General features: G+C 39.6%; 1 protein-coding gene across 4 annotated transcripts in view; it reads left to right on the top strand.

Annotated features, from left to right (window-relative positions):
• Window positions 1-21600, top strand: part of LOC116268509 (ras-related protein Rab-27A) — an 86722-nt gene that overhangs the window by 63602 nt on the left and 1520 nt on the right. For all 4 annotated transcript variants that reach the window (XM_031668653.1, XM_031668654.1, XM_031668655.1 and 1 more), the window contains one exon: window positions 4524-4647. In XM_031668653.1, coding sequence (XP_031524513.1) covers window positions 4524-4647 — 124 coding nt within the window. The remainder of the gene's footprint in view (window positions 1-4523; window positions 4648-21600) is intronic.

Consider the following 21600-nt stretch of genomic DNA (forward strand, 5'->3'; position numbering starts at 1 on the left):
TATTGTATGCTATCAATTCTTCTATCATCTCTGGGCATCACATGTATATTACATAGATGCAGATAGCTTTTGAAGACTTAATGATTCATACCCCTGGCTTCATGTCTTTTCTGTGCTTAGAGTCCCCTTCTAGGTTTTAGGGTTAGAGCATCTTTCAGGAGGATTCTGCCATGGAAAACTCTACAACTGCATTGGTAAAAGTGGTCCCCAGTGCAATGTATGTCAACCTTTATTTTGGAGAGATTTTAACCTCCTAAATGGTTCGTAGCCATTTAGAATTCTGCCACTTGACTGCATAACAGCTTTCAAATGTATGTTTTCCTTATTTGGTCATATTAGTGTAACCCTAGAGAAGCTATTAGAGAAGCCTGTAATATTAAATTTTTAATGTCTAAATCTATAAAACACCGATTTAAAAAGACCTGATACTTAAAAATTACTTACTGTTTTGGGATTTTGAAAGGGTAATTGGCTGTAGTTTTGATAGTAGAAAACCTTATTTTTAAAATGAGTTTAAAAATAATTTAGTACACTGTGGTTTTCACATACTTTGTGTCTGATCCTCACAATCACCCTGGGCAAAGATTCAGGTCAGTGTTGCGTCCTTATTTCAGGAGAAGGACTTTGAGCCTTAAAAAGTAATAGACTTATCCAAAGATGTGAAGCTTTGGCTGTCAGTTTAATGGCCTTTTATGACCGTTCTCAAGTCAGTTGGCCACTAAGAGTTGAAGAGCTATTAATTACTTTAAATATGAGTTCCCCAAATATAATAATGCTTACTGGGACTTCACTTCGCTAGATGCCTGGCTGAGTTGCATACCTCATTATTTCCCTTGTAGCTGAATGACAGTGGCTACTTATGGTCCCTTACTCTCTGTCCATGCTTGTCATCCCTCCTTTGCATCATCAGAACAAGTTGTGGGGCTTTTTAAAATCAACCATTTTGCAAGGATCACTGGAGAGTGCTCATAGAATCTTAGCATTGAAAAATAGCCCACCTGTTTTTCACAGGTAGACACTAAAACTCTGAGACATTAGATAAATATTGCCTATCCTGGCTAACTAGTTGGATAAAGAACAAAATTATGTGAAAATATGTATACACATTGATGCATTTTGTTTTCCTTAGCAAAAGAATCCTTATTGCTCAATTAGATAAAGAACACTTATATGTATTGAGGATTTTATGCCTTTAATGGAAAGTATTCTGCACCCCATACCATTTAAACAAAAAGGTATAATGTTCAGTGTCAGAAGTGGTAATATCAAATCTTAATTAGGAATAAACATTTGTTAATTATCTGTACTTTTAATTTTTCTTCTTCCTGTAAGCATTTTGACTATTACAAGGATCATTCATTTGTTATCTTTTTTTTTTTTGAGAGGGAGTTTCTGCTCTTGTTTCCCAGGCTGGAGTGCAGTGGTGTGGTCTCGGCTCATTGCAACCTCCGCCTCCTGGGTTCAAGTGATTCTCCTGCCTCAGCCTCCCAAGTAGCTGGGATTACAGGCGCACACCAACACGCCCAGCTAATTTTTGTATTTTTGTAGAGACTGGGTTTCACTGCGTTGGCCAGGCTAGTCTTCAACTCCTGACCTCAGGTGATCCGCCCGCCTTGGCCTCCCAAAGTGCTGGGATTATAGGCGTGAGCCACAGTGCCCAGCCCATTTCTTATCTTTTAATTAAAATGATAGCTTAATACACACAAATACACACACACACACATAAAAAAATCAGTGGTGAGTGCCAGAACGCAGTGTTGCATTAAAGAAGTAGCTGACTCGTGGACCCTGATTGGCCTGGGAGAGGAGAGCAGGTCTATATACCCTCCCCTTTCCCTTTGCTCCTTGCAGACCCTTCCCTCTCACTCAGTCTCTCCATGCCCATCTGACAAGGCTGATACAAGTCTAAAGTAAGCCCCACTCAGTTGAGGAGACAGAACAGAGGCTCAGTCCTCTGGGCCTGGATTGAAATCTGAAAGGAATTTGGTAGTGTGGTAGTCACTGCCCTGTCTTCCTGGAGTTCAGAGGAGTAAGCAAGTCATGCCCGGAGTAACTCTTCATCCAGTGCTAGTGTGTTTCCTAAGGAAACTTTAAAGTAGCCTACATTTCTAAAGTTTCTTCTGTAGACTTATGTAAGTGGTGCAAGAACCCAACAGCATATATTTTACATATTTTTACCTCTTTATTTTTTATTCTCATTATTTTCTGTCTGAAAAACCCTTTCCACACCTGCCCCCATTTTGTTTTTTTTTTTTGTTTGAGACGGAGTCTCCCTCTGTCGCCCAGGCTGGAGTGCAGTGGCCGGATCTCAGCTCACTGCAAGCTCCGCCTCCTGGGTTTATGCCATTCTCCTGCCTCAGCCTCCCAAGTAGCTGGGACTACAGGCGCCCGCCACCTCACCCGGCTAGTTTTTTGTATTTTTTAGTAGAGACGGAGTTTCACCGTGTTAGCCAGGTGGTCTCGATCTCCTGACCTTGTGATCTGCCCATCTCAGCCTCCCAAAGTGCTGGGATTACAGGCTTGAGCCACCGCGCCCGGTCACCTGCCCCCATTTTTTAACCAACTAGAGTTCTGCTTATTCTTTAAAACCTAGCAAAGATGGCCTCTGTGAGATTTTCTGTGATAACTTTAGTTGTGTTAGATTTTTTCCCTCTTCTTAACCCCTGTTACATTTTATACTGTTTATAGGGTCCTTATCACGTCCAGTACAAGATTGTAGTTATTTATGTAGGTGACTTTTCTCTTAGTGAAGTTTTTAAAATAACTGATTAATCTACTTTTTAGATAAGTACAATCTTAGTAGAAAAATTAGGAAAAATGAGACAAAAAGAAGAAATCACCAATAATCATGCTTCCTAGACTGCCCAAAATAAATACTGTTAACCAGAATTCCTGGTGATACTTACATGCACTTCTAAATGCTTTAATATATTAACTTGGTAGTTCTCAAATGTGAATGTGCATCTCAGTCACCTGGTGGACTTTTTAAAACACAGATTCTAGCCCCATTTCCAGCATTCCTGATTCAGTAGAGCTGGGGTGGGACCTGAGACTTGGCATGTCAACAAATTCTTAGGTTATGCTAAGGCTGGTGGCTCACAGTCTTTACCTGCAGAATTGCTGGATTAATTCATTTTAATCCTTACCTTGACTGTATAAAGTAAGTAGTATCATTATCACCATTTACAGATGGGGAAATTGAGGCAGTCAAATAGCTTCATCAGGGTCACATAGCTAGTAAATGGCAGAGCCAGGATTCAACCCTAGGTGTACTGGATTCTGAGTCCTTGCTCATAGCCATCACACTGGGCATGGACCCTATAACACCTTATAAGGCATTAACAGAGCACAGAACCACTTGGGAGACCAGAAAGATAATGAGGTAACCATGAAGCAAGTCTTGAAGGAAGGTTGTGGTTAAGTATTCAACAATGTGGGAACAGCATGTGTAACAACCTGGAGGAAAGAAAGGGCATGGCTTTTCATGAAATGGTACACAGTTTAGTCTCTCCTCTGTAGGTCTTATTACCCCAGTTGCCCCATGAGGGCAAAGAACTGTTGTGAAATTCCATGCAGAGTATCAAGCCTGTGCTAATGCTCAGTAAACACCTACCTCCTTGACTTTCTCATGATAAGATACAATGAACACGACTTCATAATGAGGAACTAAAATGTCCACATGGTTCTGGTTAACCATGATGAAAAAATAAATTAGGCCATCAACTTTGAAGTATGACTTACTGTGGAAGTTTAGGCCTTAATTTTATTCTGGGGTTGATGAATAAGAAATGAGGTGTTATTTTCCTGCTTTGAAAGATTACACTATTTAGCTTAGTGAAGCTCTTTGGTTTGAGTCAATGGCTTTTTATCATTGTGCCTATTTGCAGGTTTTCAGGTGAAATAAATGCTGTGGAAGAAGAATTACAGTCCTCTGCTTCCACTTGGTTTTGGTGACAGAATCATTTCCTGTTTATTCTGGGTCTTTTCTTCTCATTGAAGCCTGTATCTTGTTTGTTTTAAATGAATTGATTCTGCCCTAGGGTAATAGAAACATGTGAAAAACATTTTGGATAGAAATAGATTAGTTTGGAGAAAAACAATTCTTTTAGAAATGTCATTGCTCTGGAGAAAAAGACACATAAAAACAGTTTTAAGATTAGCAATAAACCCTAGGAACTCCTCCAAGTTTCTTTTCAAATAGCCGTCATAAAAAAGGGTGTTTTGTATGTGTGTGTGCACACGTGTGTGTGTGCACATGTTGGCCCTCACACTTGAGAGGTAGCACATTCTCCTATCAACTCTCTGATGTCAGTAAACTGGGGTATGTGCTTAAGAATGGTTTTATATTTCTGCCCCAACTATTCAGCTTTACAGATAAGATTATTGATGCTTTGAAAGCATTATATCAATTCCCAATATCTATATATACATTACAGTCTTCAAAGCACTTTTGCGTGTTTTGTTCATTGATCATACACTTACATTATTATTTACGTATATAATAAACTTTCCTATATTAATAGGCCAGCTACAGATGCATGCATATTGTGAAAACCCAGATATTGTGCTATGTGGAAACAAGAGTGATCTGGAGGACCAGAGAGCAGTGAAAGAAGAGGAAGCCGTAGCACTCGCAGAGAAATATGGGTGAGTATTTTTGTGGAGAAGTCTAGGGAAAGCATTTTCGATATAAACATTAGCAGGAGAATGGTAATGAAAAAGACAAAAGTGGGAAATTAAAGCAAAACCTCAGCCATAGGCCTTGGGGCATGTTGAATGTTTCCTTTTTATATTATGTGATAGTAGGATCCTTTGAAAATGCATGTGGCAGGGGCTTCCTTCAGTGCTTTGGTCCCATTTTCTCAAGCTCTTGGCATTTGCAGAGAGACAACTTTGAGTTGTCTCAGAGACGCCTTAAGAGTGTAAGGTCTTCTTTCCAAGATGCAAATAGGAGACTCCTGGGGTAAAGAAATCCTCCATGTTAAGCAAGGAAATTTCTTTTTTCTTTTCCTTTCTTTTCTTTTCTTTTCTTTTTTTTTTTTTGAGACAGAGTCTCACTCTGTTGCCTAGGCTGGAGTGCAGTGGCATAATCTCAGCTCACTGCAACCTCTACCTCCCGGGTTCAAGCGATTCTCCTACCTCAGCCTCCCAAGTAGCTGGGACTATGGGAGTCCACCACCACACCTGGCTAAGTTTTGTATTTTTAGTAGAGACGGGGTTTCACCATATTGGCCAGGCTGGTTTTGAACTCCTGACCTTGTAATCCACCTGCCTCAGCCTCCAAAAGTGCTGGGATTACAGGCATGAGCCACCACACCCAGCCTCAGCAAGGAAATTTCAAAGCCACTTTATATACTATTATAGAGAACGCTAGCATATAAGAAGATCTTATTGGTTATTGCAGACTAGGTGCTGGTTTTGAAATTTCTATGCTGGGAGAGGAGTGTGAGATCTTCTTCGGCTTAGTCTATGGTCTTGTGGTGGAGGGTCGGCAAAATACTGTCGTTCTCCTTGAGTTCTGGGAATAGGATCATAGCCGCAGCAGCAGCATGAATTGGACATGAAAGAAGTGGTCAGCTGCTGCTTATTAAAGTATTAGTGTTAAGGGTGCCTCTAAAAGGAATTTGTACTTTACTTTCTTTCTACCTCTCATACAATGAGAATCCATATGTAAATTCAAACCCTTACTAGCATTAAAAGAGGAAGGAAGCAAGTGCGTTGAGAAAGGAGGGGAGGGAAATAGAGATGGTGTAGATAGCGTAGGGGATGTTACCCAGCTTGTGGCCTTGGTGGTTGGCAGAATCCAAGGAGGCCAAGGAAAAACCTTTCCCTTTTTATTGTGTGATCTTTTTTATTCTCTCTTTGGTTGATAGAGGTTCAGAAAGCTGGTAGGGTTTCTACTTGTGAAGGGACGGGGAGGATAGGTTGGCCGGGTAGAAAGAAGCCGGACTCTGGAGAGGTTTGAATACCAGGTAAGGAGATTAGATTTGATCCCTGGGGGACAGGGAGTTGCTGAAAGTCTTTGAGTGTGGAGGGATGTTATGTTTACATTTCCAGATCAGTCTAGAGGCTATATAGGTGGAGAGAGAGGAAAGACTAGAGATTGATAGATTGCAGTGGTCTGTGAGGTGGGCAGAGGCTAGCTTTGTGAAAAAGGAAAAGGAAGAATAAATCAGGAAAAACACATAGAGTAGGGCAGGATTTTAGGTTTTTTTCAAGTCTGGCTCAGCTGAAGGACTCCCCTCCAGTATAGGCTTACTCTGGCAAGGATTTGCAATTGCATGTAGAGGTTTTCACCCCAGGGCAGACGGTGTTTAACCATATTAGAAACATCCAGAGAACTTTTAACCCATGCTCATGTCTGGGCTTCACCTCTGATCATCAGACATAATTGGTCTGGAGGAGTTTCTCGGGCAGGGTTCAACTGAAGAAGCGTACCTGTACATGAAGGGCTCTGTTATAGGAATTTGAGCATATGCAATTGTGGGAGCTGGGTAAGTAGTCTCTGTAAGGTGTTGTCTTTGTGTCTGATGCTGAAGTTTGAAGGACAGGACAGGCAGACAGGAAGGGAAGAAGGATGTGAAGTGGGGGACAGATGGAAAAAGTGAGAACCAGCTGGTGCCCATGGTGAGGGACTAAAACCCATGTCACTTCCTGTTGCCTCTGACGTGGCTGGTGTGGGTGTCCTGCAGAAACTGGGGCCCTTTGTCAGAGGGCTAACAACATTCACCTGGCCCAGGTGCAGGTCTAGTTGCAGGTTTATACCAACAAGATGAGCCAGCAGATAAGCGACAATGTATGAGGGCTATGAAATGGATGTTGCTTCACTTCCCACCCCCAAAATTGCCCCCAAATCTCTTTTGTGGCCCACCTTAACCAGAAAGGGAATTCTGGGAAATGTTGTTTAGCCTAGCCAAGTTGACTTATTACAAAGCCTGGGCATTGGTATCTTTTAAAAGCCCCCACGTGATCTTCATGTGCAATGGTTGAGAACCCGTGACTTAGGTGATTCTGAGGTGGAGGTTGACAGAGCCTTACCGGCCATTCTGAAATGCCCCCCTGCTCCCCTGAGAGGCACTCATGTAATGTAGTAGAAAAGAAACAGGGAGAGATCAAATACCACAGAGAATACTGAAGTGTTGAAGCTGTGAGGTGTGTTGCAATGGGTAAGGAGGAAGTAAGTGATGAAGCAATGGAAACCATGGATCTAGAGCATTCTTTTGAGAGTATGTCAGTAAATGCAAAAAAAAAAAAAAGAAAGGCAGTTAGAGGAGTTAACTAGATCAAACAAGCACATTCAAGTATATTCTCAAGTACTGGGGGAGGGTCAGGCTTGACTTCTTGTCCCTGTGGGCTTTTTTAGCCCTTTGCTTGTTTCCTGTGCCTGGTTCTTAGGATTCCACAGCCTGTCTGGTATCACAGAACCTAAACTTGCCTTCTGTCATATGGGGTGTGTGAGGGATGACCTGTGCCCAGGTCACCATGGTTATGGAGTATTTCATAGAGAGAAGCTCAATCTATAGTTTTTGAATTGGGTTAAAATGAGAAAAGGTGATTTAGCAGATAATGATTGAAACTCTTGAAGAAAGAAAAGGGCTGGAAACAGAGTCCCTTAGGATATACAGAAAGCATAACATGTAGTTCGGTAGGCTGTTTGACACTTTCAGAGGAAAATACGATGGAACAATTTGGTTCACATGCATTTCACAAATACGGCATATAACTTTAATGATTATTTTCACAGGTGTTTTGTTTCATTCTTATAACATTTACATTGGTTGCACATGCACTAAAGGACTATGTTGTTCAGTTTAACCATGTGCTAACAGTCAGAAAACAGGATAAAGTTTATGACGTGTCTTCATATAATTTGTATGTTGTTTGATAAATTTATGTTATTTTTTGTTACTATTTTGCTGTCTTCTATTCTCAATTCATAAAAACAGATCATTGGGGCCAGGTGTGGTGGCTCACCTCTGCAATGCCAGCACTTTGTGAGGCCAAGGCAGGTGGATCACCTGAGTTCAGGAGTTCTAGACCAGCCTGGCCAACATGGTGAAATCCCATCTCTACTAAAAATACAAAAAATTAGCCAGGTGTGGTGGCAGGCATCTGTAATCCCAGCTACTCAGGAGGCTGAGGCTTGAACCTGAATCGCTTGAACCCTGATGAGGCAGAGGTTGCAGTGAGTCAAGATCGCACCATTGCACTCCAGCCTGGGCAACAAGAGCAAAACTCGGTCTTAAAAAACAAACAAAAATAAACAAACTAAAAAAACCCCCAGATCATTGGTTTACAAGTGGTTCTCTGGAATAGACATGCATTCAAAGAATCAAAAACCATGTCTCAGAAGAACTTTGTAAGCCTAATGAAGAACACTGCAGTACGAATATGGAATATTAATCTGTGTGTGCTGGGACAAGTAAATTTGAGAATGAGGACTTCCTACAACAGACAAAAATGTAAAGGGCAAATTGTATGCATGATAATGAATATCAGAAAAAAAAATTTGTGACCTGAGTCTATCCCTAATTTTCCATGTTTTTTTTTTTTGTTGTTGTTGCTGTTTGTTTTGTTTTTGCTGTGAAACTTGGTTAAATTGTAATATGAAGCTCTCAGGTCACTTCCTAACAAATCAAAGTGATCTCTATGGTAAACCAATTGAATTTTCCTGGAACAAATGCGACATAATGGTTTCTAATGTATTATATCGAGTGATATTGTCAATGAAGTTAGAGAAGAGAACAAAACAAAGTTGTTCAAACTTGCACTCCTGCCAGCCAAATGATTACAGTTCACATGGTTCCTGAAACACTCTAAAAAGATAGCTACGAAGTCAGTGACAAATAGAAGAGAAAGCAGAATGAAATATTGGCAACATTCCTCTTTTAGAAGGTACTATTCGATCTCAAGCTTCAGTGTGCATCAGAATCAGTCACCTGAACACTGGGCCCCACAGTTTCTGATTCAGTAGGTCTGGGTTGGAGCCCAGAAATTTACACTGATGATCAGTTTCCAGATGTTGCTGCTGCTGGTTCAAGACAACGCTTTGAGTTCCTATCACATACGCACACTAGCAGATATTTTGCTTGACAGGTGAGCATGCTAGCAATATTTTCTTTGGACAAAGTCAATCTGGTACAGGATATGAACCAGTTGTCTACTTGTGCCATGCATGAATGACTGAAATATGCTCAATGACTTCTCACTGGAAAATCCATGCTAAAGAGAGGAAGATTTTTTTCTCTCCCAGTTAATTATATCCCCTATGATGTCAGCTGGGAAGGGACTGTGGCATTGGTAGGGAGGGAGCACCAATCACAAGTGAGCAGACCAGGGCTTCACTCTGTGACTAAATGTGATTGCATTGAAATGTCTGTCCACACTTTATTCACAGAGGATGGTTGGTGGTATAATAAGCCTTTGTTCTTGATTCAGAGTTGAGGAAAATAGAGAAAAATGTGAATATGATCTAAAGCCAGGCATGGTGGCTCATGCCTATAATCCCAGCACTTTGGGAGGCAGAGGTGAGTGGATCACCTGAACTCAGGAGTTCGAGACCAGCTTGGCCAACATGGTGAAACCCCCTCTCTACAAAAATATAAAAATTAGCTGGGCATGATGGAGGGTGCCTGTAATCCTACCTACTTGGGAGGCTGAGGCGGAAGAATCATTTGAACCCAGGGGGCAGAGATTGCAGTGAGCCGAGATCGCACCATTGCACTCCAACCTGGGCAACAGAGCGAGACTCCGTCTCTTAAAAAAAAAAAAAAAGAAAGAAAAAAAGAATATGAACTAAGAATGACAACTGAATGTACATATTTTGTGTGCTGTGCAAAGAAAAGGGCAGCAAATTTAAGATGTTGTTCTCCCTACTGAAGGCTGCTGGTTATTGCTGAGGAAGATGCTCAAGAGTTTCTGGAATGAAAGAGGAATTAAAAATATTTATTTACAACATTAATAATATCAGTATGGATCGTTTCAGGGATTTCAAGTAGCTTAGTTCAACAGCATGCTCCGTGTCTTCCTTAGTTTGAACTAGATGAAATGTGGTACAAATAGCTTGATCTCTAATAGTTTAATTCTTTACAAACTTGATTACATCTTTTCTTGATTTGAGAAATAACTTAGTGTTGTAGCATTGGGCATGTTCAAAAAGTACACAAATAAGCCATAATCAAACATAAAAGACTAATTTGCAGAGCTCCATTTAACTCAGTAGAGGATCTGGATTTCATTTGCCACAATCTCCCAGGTTCAAACAGTCAGCACACCAGCTGTTTCCTGGAAATGTTGTTCAATTAGCATCCAACAGGCTATGAAAAGTAGTGTGAAACTCACTTCTCACTTCAGTGAGACATTTCTTCATAATTTCTAGATCCGCATGGGAGCCAAATATCTAGAGCCATTTGACCACCAAACCTACTTGCTGTCATTCCTGGCAACCTCTGACTGAGATTTAGGATCTTCTAGTTTTGTGAGAATAAATAATGGAAAAGAAATCAGAATGCTGACCTACGCCACAAGCAAGATCTTGGTGAAAAACTGCAAATGCTCATGCCCCTCTCAATGATTTGAATCTGTTTACTTAAATTTTTTATTTAAAAATTTATGATTAATCTAGTTTTGGAAAATGCATTATAATTGATGGTCTGCATGTACTCCAAATGGCCTTTAAGTGGCCGCTTACAGACTGATAATACGATTAGCAGCACTGAATTTTTTTGGCTTTCGCAGTAGGGCTCCATGGTGGTGCTACATTAGCACCACCATGTGGAGAGAAGGAACAATAGCAATCTTTCTATGGTTAAAATGGGGACAATATAATCTCTTGATTTTTTTTTTTTTTTTTTTTTTTTGAGTTGGAGTCTAGCTCTGTCACCCAGCTGGAGTGCAGTGGCACGATCTCGGCTCACTCTAACCTCTGCCTCCCAGGTTTAAGTGATTCTCTTGCCTCAGCCTCCTGAGTAGCTGGGGCTACAGATGTGGACCACCATGCCCAGCTAATTTTTATGTATTCTTTTTTAGTAAAGATGGGGTTTCACCATGTCAGCCAGGTTGATCTTGAACTTTTGGCCTCAAGTGATCCACCCATCTCGGCCTCCCAAAGTGCTGGGATTACAGGTGAGCCACCGCGTCCAGCCTGGAACATGATTTTCTTATGGAAAGAAAGTCTTAATTCAGGGTCTTTTCTATGGCTCTCATCTAGTTTGCTAGATGAGATTGTAGCTCAATACTACTCTGGCACAGTGCTGAGAGTGGAGTGAACTCTATTCACTTATTCCTGTAGAAATGAAAATCTTACTGCCTCAAATTGCTCAGAAAACTCTGAATGATTACTCTAAAGATTTTAAAGTTGTTAACCTGACTCGTGGTCCCATGACCTAGAGGTTTACAAATGGCAAGAAAATAATACTTTTAATTGAAAGAAGTTTGTTACTTGAATTTGGAGTTACAAGTCTAAACTATGTCTTGTTAATATTGTGCATCTTTTAGCATGAGTAACTTGAAAAGTTAGAACTCTTATACCTTGAAATTATACCAATTAAATATTTGCTTAAGTTAATAAACAGTGGACAGTAGCTCACAGCTCTGCTAGAAGCATCAGTCATTTAGACCTCAGTATTAATCAGTAGAGTAAGATCCATTTTCTTCCAGCATTTAATGAAGATTGCTTGGGAAGTGAGGAGTTTGATGAAGAGTGAGGGAGGCAAATGCTTTGGGGCATGAAGCACTTTGGCCAGGACGAGTCTGAGTGCAGCATCTCTGATGTAGGGAGGCATGGTCCCAGGTACCAGAATTAGAGCAGTATTGTGGATTTTATAGATCAACTACATTGTGGATTAAACCAATGTTTGTTGGTTAGTCTGCAAATTTATTTTTATTTTTATTTCACACAACACACAGACTGAGAATTTAATGTTTACCATGTTGCTAGTGACATTGCATTTTTGGGATGATGTATTCTGAGGTTTTGTTTTTCTTTTCTGAGACAGAGTCTCCCTCTGTTGTTCAGGCTGGAGTGCAGTGGCACCATCTCAGCTCACTGCAACCTCTGCCTCCCGCGTTCAAGAGATCCTCGTGTCTCAGCCTCCCTAGTAGCTGGGACTACAGGCACATGCCACCATGCCCACCTAATTTTTGTATTTTTAGTAGAGATGGGGTTTCACCATGTTGGCCAGGCTAATCTCTAACTCCTGACCTCAGGTGATCCACCTGCCTCAGCCTCTCAAAGTGCCGGGTTTTACAGGTATGAGCCACTGTGCCTGGCTGTGTTCTGAGTTTTAAACAACATAATTACAAATAAGCTTTTATCACCTAACCCAATTCTGTGTTGGAAATAGGAAACATTTATTGTTTGTACTATGTGTCAGGTTCTGATGTTAAGTGCTTTAAATATTAACTCATTTAATCCTTACAAGAAGACACTGATGTTGTTTGGTATTACAGATGAAGCAGCGGAGGCACAGAGGTTAAACTTTTGTCAGAATCACAGTCAGTCAGATGTAGTACTAGGATTTGAATCCAGGCAGCATGACTCCAGAGGTTATGACTTTTTTTTTTTTTTTTGAGACGGAGTCTCCCTCTGTTGCCCAGGCTGGAGTGCAGTGGCGCGATCTCGGCTCGCTGCAACCTCCACCTCCTAGATTAGAGTCTCCTGCCTCAGACTCCTGAGTAGCTGGGATTACAGGCCTCCACCATGCCTGGTTAATTTTTGTATTTTTAGTAGAGACGGGCTTTCTGGTCTTGAACTCCTGACCTCAGGTGATCCACCTGCCTCAGCCTCCCAAAGTGCTGGGATTACGGGCATGAGCCACCATGCCCGGCCTGAGGTTATAACTCTTAACCATTGATTCATGCTGTCGATAACTTCCATGCATAGGTTTTATAGTTTTCAAAGTACTTTCAACTATGTTTTCTCATTTATTCCTCAAAAATGATGGTGAGGTAATTTTCAGGAGTCATGGAGGAAAATTAAGGAATCAAATGAGGCTGGAGACTCTAGAGTTGGAAAGATATTTATAACTGATTTTGAGAGAATTTTTAAAATGAAGTATACATTATTGTGATTTAGTATTTTAAAGAAACTTACTGTTCAACTACTTTTAAAAATATTTCCAATTTATTCCGTTGGGGGAGATCCGAGTTTTTCAACTGCTTTTTCATGTAATGTATTTCTGAAAGGTGATAGAATGGTCAAGCCCTCTCCTTAAGTATAAGAAATGTTCTGTGGACATTAACTGATTTTTAATGGATATAATTGAGAAAGATCATAATGAAGAAAATGTAACTATTTACATTTTGAAAAATCTCATTCTAAAATTCTATTCTTGTAGCAATGGCATCACAAACTATCCCTAGGATTTTAGCTCAATAATATTATAGATTCTTGATAAGTAAACACATATTGACTCCAGTCACAAAGGATTGCCTCTTCAAGTTGTTAATCAAATATTACATGTGACTAGCGGGGGACAGAGATGCATTATCTTCATTTTGTGGGCAAGGCGATAGATGAAGATAGAGGAAAAAAGATTGACAGTAACTAAGAGGCAAGCAGGAAGTTTAAAAACTGCTAAGACCATGTCATTTTTCCCAACAAACTTTTTTCTGATTAAGATATTTTAGACTCAGCAAATAAAAGGATGACAGAAGATGAGCGTGGTAGAGTTAGTGGAGCAACTCTGCCTTGCAGAACTCACAGGTGGGTGGATAAATACTCAAATGAGGTGATAGTTTCTCAACCAGTTTTTAATAGCTGTGCTAAAACAGAGAATTGCAGAGTTTCAGTTGCACGGCCTTATCACCTCCTGGAGGAAGTTATCAAATAATAAGACAGCATTACTGAGGAATCATAATGGAAAAATAGCCTTATGTCCCTACACGTATATCCTCTAAATCAGTGGTCCCCAACCTTTTTGGCACCGGGAACCGGTTTCGTGGAAGACAATCTTTCCATGGACCAGTGGAGGTGAGGGTGGTTTTGGAATGATTCAAACATAATACATTTATTGTGTACTTTATTTCTATTATTATTACATTATAGTATATAATAATTATACGGCTCACCATAATGAATCAGTGGGAGCTCTGAGCTTGTTTTCCTGCAGCTGGACAGTCCCATCTGGGGGTGATAGGAGACAGTGACAGATCATCAGGCATTAGATTCTCATAGGAGAGTGCAACCTAGATCCTTCACATGTACAGTTCACAATATGGCTTGTGCTCCTATGAGAATCTAATGACACTGCTAATCTGACAGGAGACAGAGTTCAGGTGGTAATGCGAGTGATGGTGAGCAGCTGTAAATACAGATGAAACTTCGCTTGCTCACTGGCCCCCTGCTTACCTCCTGCTGTGTGGCCTGGTTCCTAGCAGGCCATGGATTGGTACCAGTCTGTGGCCTGGGGATTGGGAACCCCTGATCGAAATATGCTTCTTAGTAACGTCAGAAGTGAAAGAGTTCTGAAAAGATCTGTAAAAGCATTAAGAAGTTAAAAAAGAAAACTTTACCAAGCTCTCATATAGAAGCTGTTACTGGCCAAGAAAGAATAAAAGAGTAAAGTAAATTGTAATCAGAGTCACTGATGTAGTTGTTAACATGCTGTGAGAATACAGAAAAACAAAAACATTATTTAAGAAAAGTAATTGTGGAGGACTTTAAAGTTCTAATAAATTTAAGAAATACTTTACTGAATTCAACTGCAGGACTCCCTGAGATGATAAAATAACTTTGCTTTGTGTTTTGATATCTAAGAGCATTTTGGTTAGATTCCTCACAAATGGTCGCAATGAAGTCAACAGTTGAAGGAAATACAATGTTACCACGTCTTTCATGGCTTTATTGAAAAGCAAGATGAATTTGTCAGGTGATTAATCCTGTTGGAAAGACCATCTCAAATGTATAAAGGATGACTTCGACAAGAAGACTGATTTCTCAAGATTATGTGAAAAACAGCCATACAGTTTTGAAGCAATGCTTTGTGAGTTATTTAAAAATTACACCTGTACTACAGGTCTCTGAATAACAAAACAAATGTATACTTAAGATTTGATGGGCCGGGCGCGGTGGCTCATGCCTGTAATCCCAGCACTTTGGGAGGCTGAGGCGGGTAGATCACGAGGTCAGCAGATCAAGACCATCCTGGCTAACATGGTGAAACCCCGTCTCTACTAAAATTACAAAAAATTAGCCGGGCATGGTGGCGGGCGCCTGTAGTCCCAGCTACTCGGGAGACAGAGGCAGGAGAATGGTGTGAACCTGGAGGGCGGAGCTTGCAGTGAGCCAAGATGATGCCACTGCATTCCAGCCTGGGCAACAGAGTGAGACTCTCTCAAAAAAAAAAAAAAAAAAAAAAAAAAAGATTTGATGCTCTTGAGGATCTTGATGCTGTAAAATTCAGAATGTCTTCAAGTGTATGGTCCAGAAATATAGTCTGGAGTTGGTAAGTGGTAAAGCCTTTGATAAATATGGCCAGTGACCTCTGATTACTCCCCAAAGCCAGCGTTTTCTTCTTGTGCGGTGCATAAGATTTATTTATTTTCAAAGCCCTCATACTAGTTTGGAATCAGTAGAACCTATGGTTAAGATGGCTGCATTGGAATTAGAGGTGGACCCATATCCTAACTCCACTACTTTGTAGCATTGTGAATTGGGCAATTTCCTTTCATCTTTCTCAGCCTTAATCATTTGTGAAATGGGAACACTGTGTTCCTGAATACAGTAGGGGTTATATTTAGTGAATCATGCATGTAAGACACATAGTACTGGGTAGCTCAAGAAATAATTTTTGTTATTATTTTCTTCAATTTTAAATGACTCATATATATCAGCTTGTTTCAATTCAGGCAAACCAGAACACTCTGAAGAGAATATGCAAGAAATCCCTGAAGCAAAAAAGGGGGAAAAGCTAAAAAAAAAAAAAAAAAAAAAAAAGGTTATAGTCCAGAAAACTCATTTAATAAAATAGTATGTTGCAAAATTTGAATTCACCCAATTTTTTTTCTTCTAGTTAATAGTTTTGGAAATCAGTAATCTATGAACTAAACACTGAGAAGACATTTCCTATTTTGTTTTACAAGATGTAGTATGGTATATGAGGAGCTGTATAGGAAAACAGGAAGAACCTGCTTGCTTCTCTGTCATTTATTAGCTGAATGACGTTGATCAGACCGCTTTACTTTTCTGGGCCTTCCTTGCCACAGGCCTGCTTTAAGAATGTTTTTCTAACCTAAAGATTACACGAAAAAAAAAAAAAACAGAACTGATCAACGAATTCAGTAAAGTTGTAGGATACAAAATCAACATACAGAAATCATTAGCATTTATATACACCAACAGGGAACAATCTGAGAAAGAAACCAAGAAAACAATCTCATTTACAATAGCTACAAAGAATGTAAAATACCTAGAAATCAATTTAACCAAAGAAGTGAAGCATCTGTACAAGGAAAACTATTAAAAAAAACTATAAAAACAGATGAGAGAAATGGAAGAGGACACCAAAAATGGAAAAATACTCCATGCTTATGGACTGGAATAATTAACATTGTTAAAATAACACTTCCCAAAGCCATTTACTGACTCAATGCAATCTCTATCAAAATACCAATAATATCTTCACAAATATTGAAAAAAAATCCTAAAATTTATATGGAATCACAAAAGACCCTCAATAACTGAAACAATCCTGAGGAAAAAAGCACAAAGCTGGAGATATCATACTACTTGACTTCAAAGTTTACAACAAAGCTATAGTAACCGAATCAGGTACTGGCATAAAACAGACACATAGACCAATGGCACAGAACAAAGAACCCGGATATAAATCCATACCTTTACAGACAACTCATCTTGGACAAAAGTGCCAAGAACAATGGGGAAAGGACATTGTCTTCAATAAATGATGCTGGGAAAACTAGATATCCACATGCAGAACAATGTAACTAGACCCCTCTCACCATATATAAAATCAACTCAAAATGCATTAAAAACTTAAATATCAAACTTGAAACTATGAAACTACTGGAAGAAAACATTTGGGAAACACTCCAGGTCATTGGTCTGGACAAGAACTTTTTGTATAAGACCACAAAACACAGGCAACCAACACAAGACTAGACACATGGGATTTATATCAAGCTAAAAAGCTTCTGCATAGCAAAGGAAACAACAAAATGAAGACACAGCTTACAGAATGGGAGAAAATGCTTGCAAACTACCCATCTGATGAGGGATTAATAACCAGAATATAAAAGGAGCTCAAATAACTCAATAGCAAAAACCAATAATCTGTTTTAAAAATAGGCAAAAGATCTGAATAGACATTTCTCAAAAGAAGATCTGCAAATGGCAATCAGGTGCATGAAAAAATGCTCAACATCACTACTCAGAGAAAGGCAAATCAAAACTACAATGAGATAACATCTTATCCAGTTAATATGACTTTTATCCAAAATGTAGGCAGTAATCCGCCCCTAATGAGATAACATCTCATCCAGTTAATATGACTTTTATCCAAAATATAGGCAGTAATCCCCACCCCTGCCAAAAAAAAAAAAAACCCAAATACAGACAACAGTGGATGCTGGTGAGGAGGCAGAGAAGGGTGAACCCTTGTACATCGTTGGTGGGAAAGTAAATTAGTATAAGCACTATGGAGAACAGTATGGATGTTTTTTAAAAAAAAACTAAAAATAGAACTACCATATAATCCAGCAATTCCACTAATACATATGTGTATGTATATATATGTATATATATGTGTATGTATATATACATGTGTATGTGTATATATGTATATATGTGTGTATATATATTAGTGGAAGTTTTCTCATAAGTTTTATGTAAGCTTTATATATAGATATATATCAGATATATCAAAAAGATGTTTGCTATCTGTACTCCCATGTTTATTGCAGCACTATCCACAATAGCTAAGATACACAATCAATCTAAGTACCCATCAATGGATGAATGGATAAATAAAATATGGTTTATATATATAACGGAATATTATTCCACCATAAAAAGAATGAAATCCTGTCATTTGCAGCAGCTGGGATGGAACTGTAGATCCTTATGTTAAGTGAAATAGCCAAACACAGAAAGACAAATGTTGCATGTTCTTCCTCATATGTGGGAGCTACGAAGGTGGATCGCATGAAGAGAGAGAGTAGATTGGTGAATACCAGAGGCCAGGAAGGGTAGGAGGGAGTGGAAGATGAAGAGAGCTTGATTAATAGGTACAAATATATGGTTTGACAGAAGAAATAAGATGTACTGTTAGATGGATCAGTCGGGTGACTATGGTTTACAACGATCTATTGTACATCTTGAAATAGCTAGGAGAGAAAAATTTAAATCGTTCTATGTGAAAAGACAAATATTTAAGATTATGGCTACCCCAAGTATACTCATCTTTACAAATTATATCAATGTATTAAATGATCATATTGACTCTGAAACGATATTATGCATAATAAAAAATAAAGTTTTCTTACAGATACAATTGAAGCTCCTTATAAAATTCCTTGCTGATTCCATTCTCCTTCCTACCTCCTCAGAGGGAACCACACTATATTTACTTCCTATAGCAGATGTTGTTGGTTGCCTAGACAATATTCATGCCTTTCTTTATAGAATCCCAATTTCCTTTAGCTATCTACTCTGCTTCTAGAGGACGTCCTACTTAAGAGAGGCAGGTGCCAGTCCCCAGTCCAGGCAGACTGATTGGTTTAAGCCAGTGATGGGGGTGTACCATTCCTCTCGCCAGAGTTTGGTTTAGGCATTGGCATGTGATACAGTTTTGACCAATGAGACATGAGGGAAAGTCTGCCAGGGACTTCTGGGAAAGATTTCCTCTTTCCTGAGGGAGGCACACAGAGGAAGAGAGTCCTTTTTTCCTTGGAGCTGTGGTGTGTTGAGATGTGATGCCTGGAATGTTTTAACTTCTGGGGTCATGAAGGGAGTCAGACTGTGGACAAAGGTGACACGTGGAGGATGGCAGAACAGAAGGAAGAGATGAATCTAGGTTCTTTGTTTCTACTGTTCGGCAACCGAGTTAACACTGGAAACTCTAGGTCTGTGTTCATTATGCATGACAATAAATTCCTACTTGTGATTCGTGCCAATTTGAGCCACAATTTTCTGTTACTTTTAGTTAAAAGCAGTCAAAATTATATATTTCTAGTCCAAGGAGTTATACTTTTACTACATAGTTGGTTTTATAATGATGCGTAATTATTTTGTGTTCTTTACACAAATGATCTTGTATCATACAAGTTGTTTTTTTAATTCAACATTTAATTTTTGCCAAGTTGATACAGTTTGAGCATTGTATAACTCATTGTACAAAAATATCACTATTCATGCACTTATAGATGGACATTTAGGTTAATTTTTTCCCTATTACAAATAGTTCTGCAATATCTATTCCATTAGACGATGCCATGTGTACATATATGAGAGCTTCTCTAGGGCTACGCTATCCAGTATGATAGCCACTAGTCACATGTAGCTATTTAAGTTAAAATTAAAAGTTCAGGTTTTTTGGCCAGGTGTGGTAGCTCACGCTTGTTATTTCAGAACTTTGGGAGGGAAGGAAGACAGATCACTTCAGGTCAGGAGTTTGAGACCAGCCTGGCCAATATGGTAAAATTAGCTGGGAGTGGTGGTATGTGCCTGTAGTCCCAGCTACTTGGGAGGCTGAGGCACAAGAATCACTTGAACCTGGGAGGCAGAGGTTGCAGTGAGCTGAAATTGCACCACCGCACTCCAGTCTGGAGTGACAGGAATAGACCCTGTCTCAAAAGAAAAAGTCCGTTTTGGTTATTAGCCACATTTCAAGTGTTCAATAGCTACATGTGGCTAGTAGTTATTGTACTGGATGACACAGATATGGAAAGTTCCTGTCATTGTGGGAAGTTGTGTTGGATAGTGCTGCTCCAGGACAGGGTTTCTCAATATTTTTCATAGCATGACACCTGCAGAAAATGATAATATTTGTGCAGCTCACCGGGATAAATAGATAAGGCTGCTCAAGGTTGGAGGAGACTGGTTCAGGGACTCTGGCTGCCTAAGACCTTCTCCAGTTGCCCCTAGGACCCCTGAGGACTCACCATGTCTCAGGTATCCCTGGCACCACTTCTGCCCATCAGCATGCCTTGCTTTGCTTTAGGTGTATACCCAAGGGCTGTTGCTGGGTCATAGTGCATGCATGTTTTCCAGTTTTACCAGATATTACCGTCCTATTTTTCCAAACTAGTTATAACAATTTATACTTACATCAACAGTAAATGCATGTTCCTCTTTTCTTCTTCTTGGCAATACTTGATATTGGGAAATTTTTATATATGCCAATCTGATGGGTGTGAGTTAATATACCATTATTTTTAATGTGCATTTCCCTTATTTTAGGTAGGTTGAACTTTTTCATAAAATGTAATTTCTTAGAATTTCCTGTGCATATCCTTAGTCTATTCCGTATTATCTTGTTTATTACTTTAATTCATTTGAGGAATTATTTTTTCGGATGCTCACCCATTTGCAACTTATATGAAATATCATGTATTTTGGCCCGTCGCTCATCTTTTAGCTTTGCTTATGATATATGTTGTGGCACCAAAGTTTTAAATTTTAACATTGTCAAGATTATCAAACTTTTTCTCTGTGGTTTGAGCTTTTGTGGCTATATTAAGAAATCCTTTCTTATCTCAATGTCAAAAAGATAGTCTCTTATTTTTCTTCTAACAGTTTTCAAGTTTTACTTTTCACATAGAGGAATGTAAACAGCTTTCATACTAAGAATCAAGTTTTAAATTCTTACAACTAGGCCGGGTACAGCGGCTCACACCCATAGTCCCAGCACTTTGGAGGCCGAGGCAGGTGGGCAGCTTGAGCTCAGGAGTCGAAACCAGCCTGGGCAACATGGTAAAACCCTGTCTCTACAAAAAAATACAATAATTAGCCGGGCGTGGTGGTGTGTGCCTGTGGTCCCAGCTACTGGGAAAGCTGAGGTGGGAGGATCAATGCTTGTGAAGTCGCCTGGGGGCTGAGATCGTGCCACTGCACTCCAGCCTGGGTGACAGAGACTCTGTCTCAAAACAAACAAAAAACCCTCCAACAACTTATTAAATGAAAAAAGATTTAATTATGTCTCTGTCTTCCAGAATCCCCTACTTTATATCTTTTTATAAATCTTTTTATAGTAAATCAATATATATTACCAAAATATATATTGCATAAATATGCTCCTTTAAAAAAATGAAAATTACTTTTTTTTTTTTTCCGAGGCAATCTAACTCTATTGCCCACGCTGGAGTGCGGTGGCACAATATTGACTCACTGCAACCTCTGCCTCCCGGGTTCAAGTGATTCTGGAACCTCAGCCTCCCCAGTAGCTGGGATTACAGGTATATGCCACCATTCCTGGCTAATTTTTGTATTTTTTGTAGAGATGGGGTTTCCCCATGTTGGCCAGGCTGGTCTTGAACTCCTGACCTCGGGTGATCTGCCCACCTGAGCCACTCAGAGTGCTGGGAGGTGTGAGCCACTGTGCCCAACCGAAAATTGATATTTTGAAGAGTCTAAAATTTCCA

This window comes from Papio anubis, chromosome 7 (genome assembly GCF_008728515.1).
Source record: "Papio anubis isolate 15944 chromosome 7, Panubis1.0, whole genome shotgun sequence".
Lineage (NCBI taxonomy): Eukaryota > Metazoa > Chordata > Mammalia > Primates > Cercopithecidae > Papio > Papio anubis.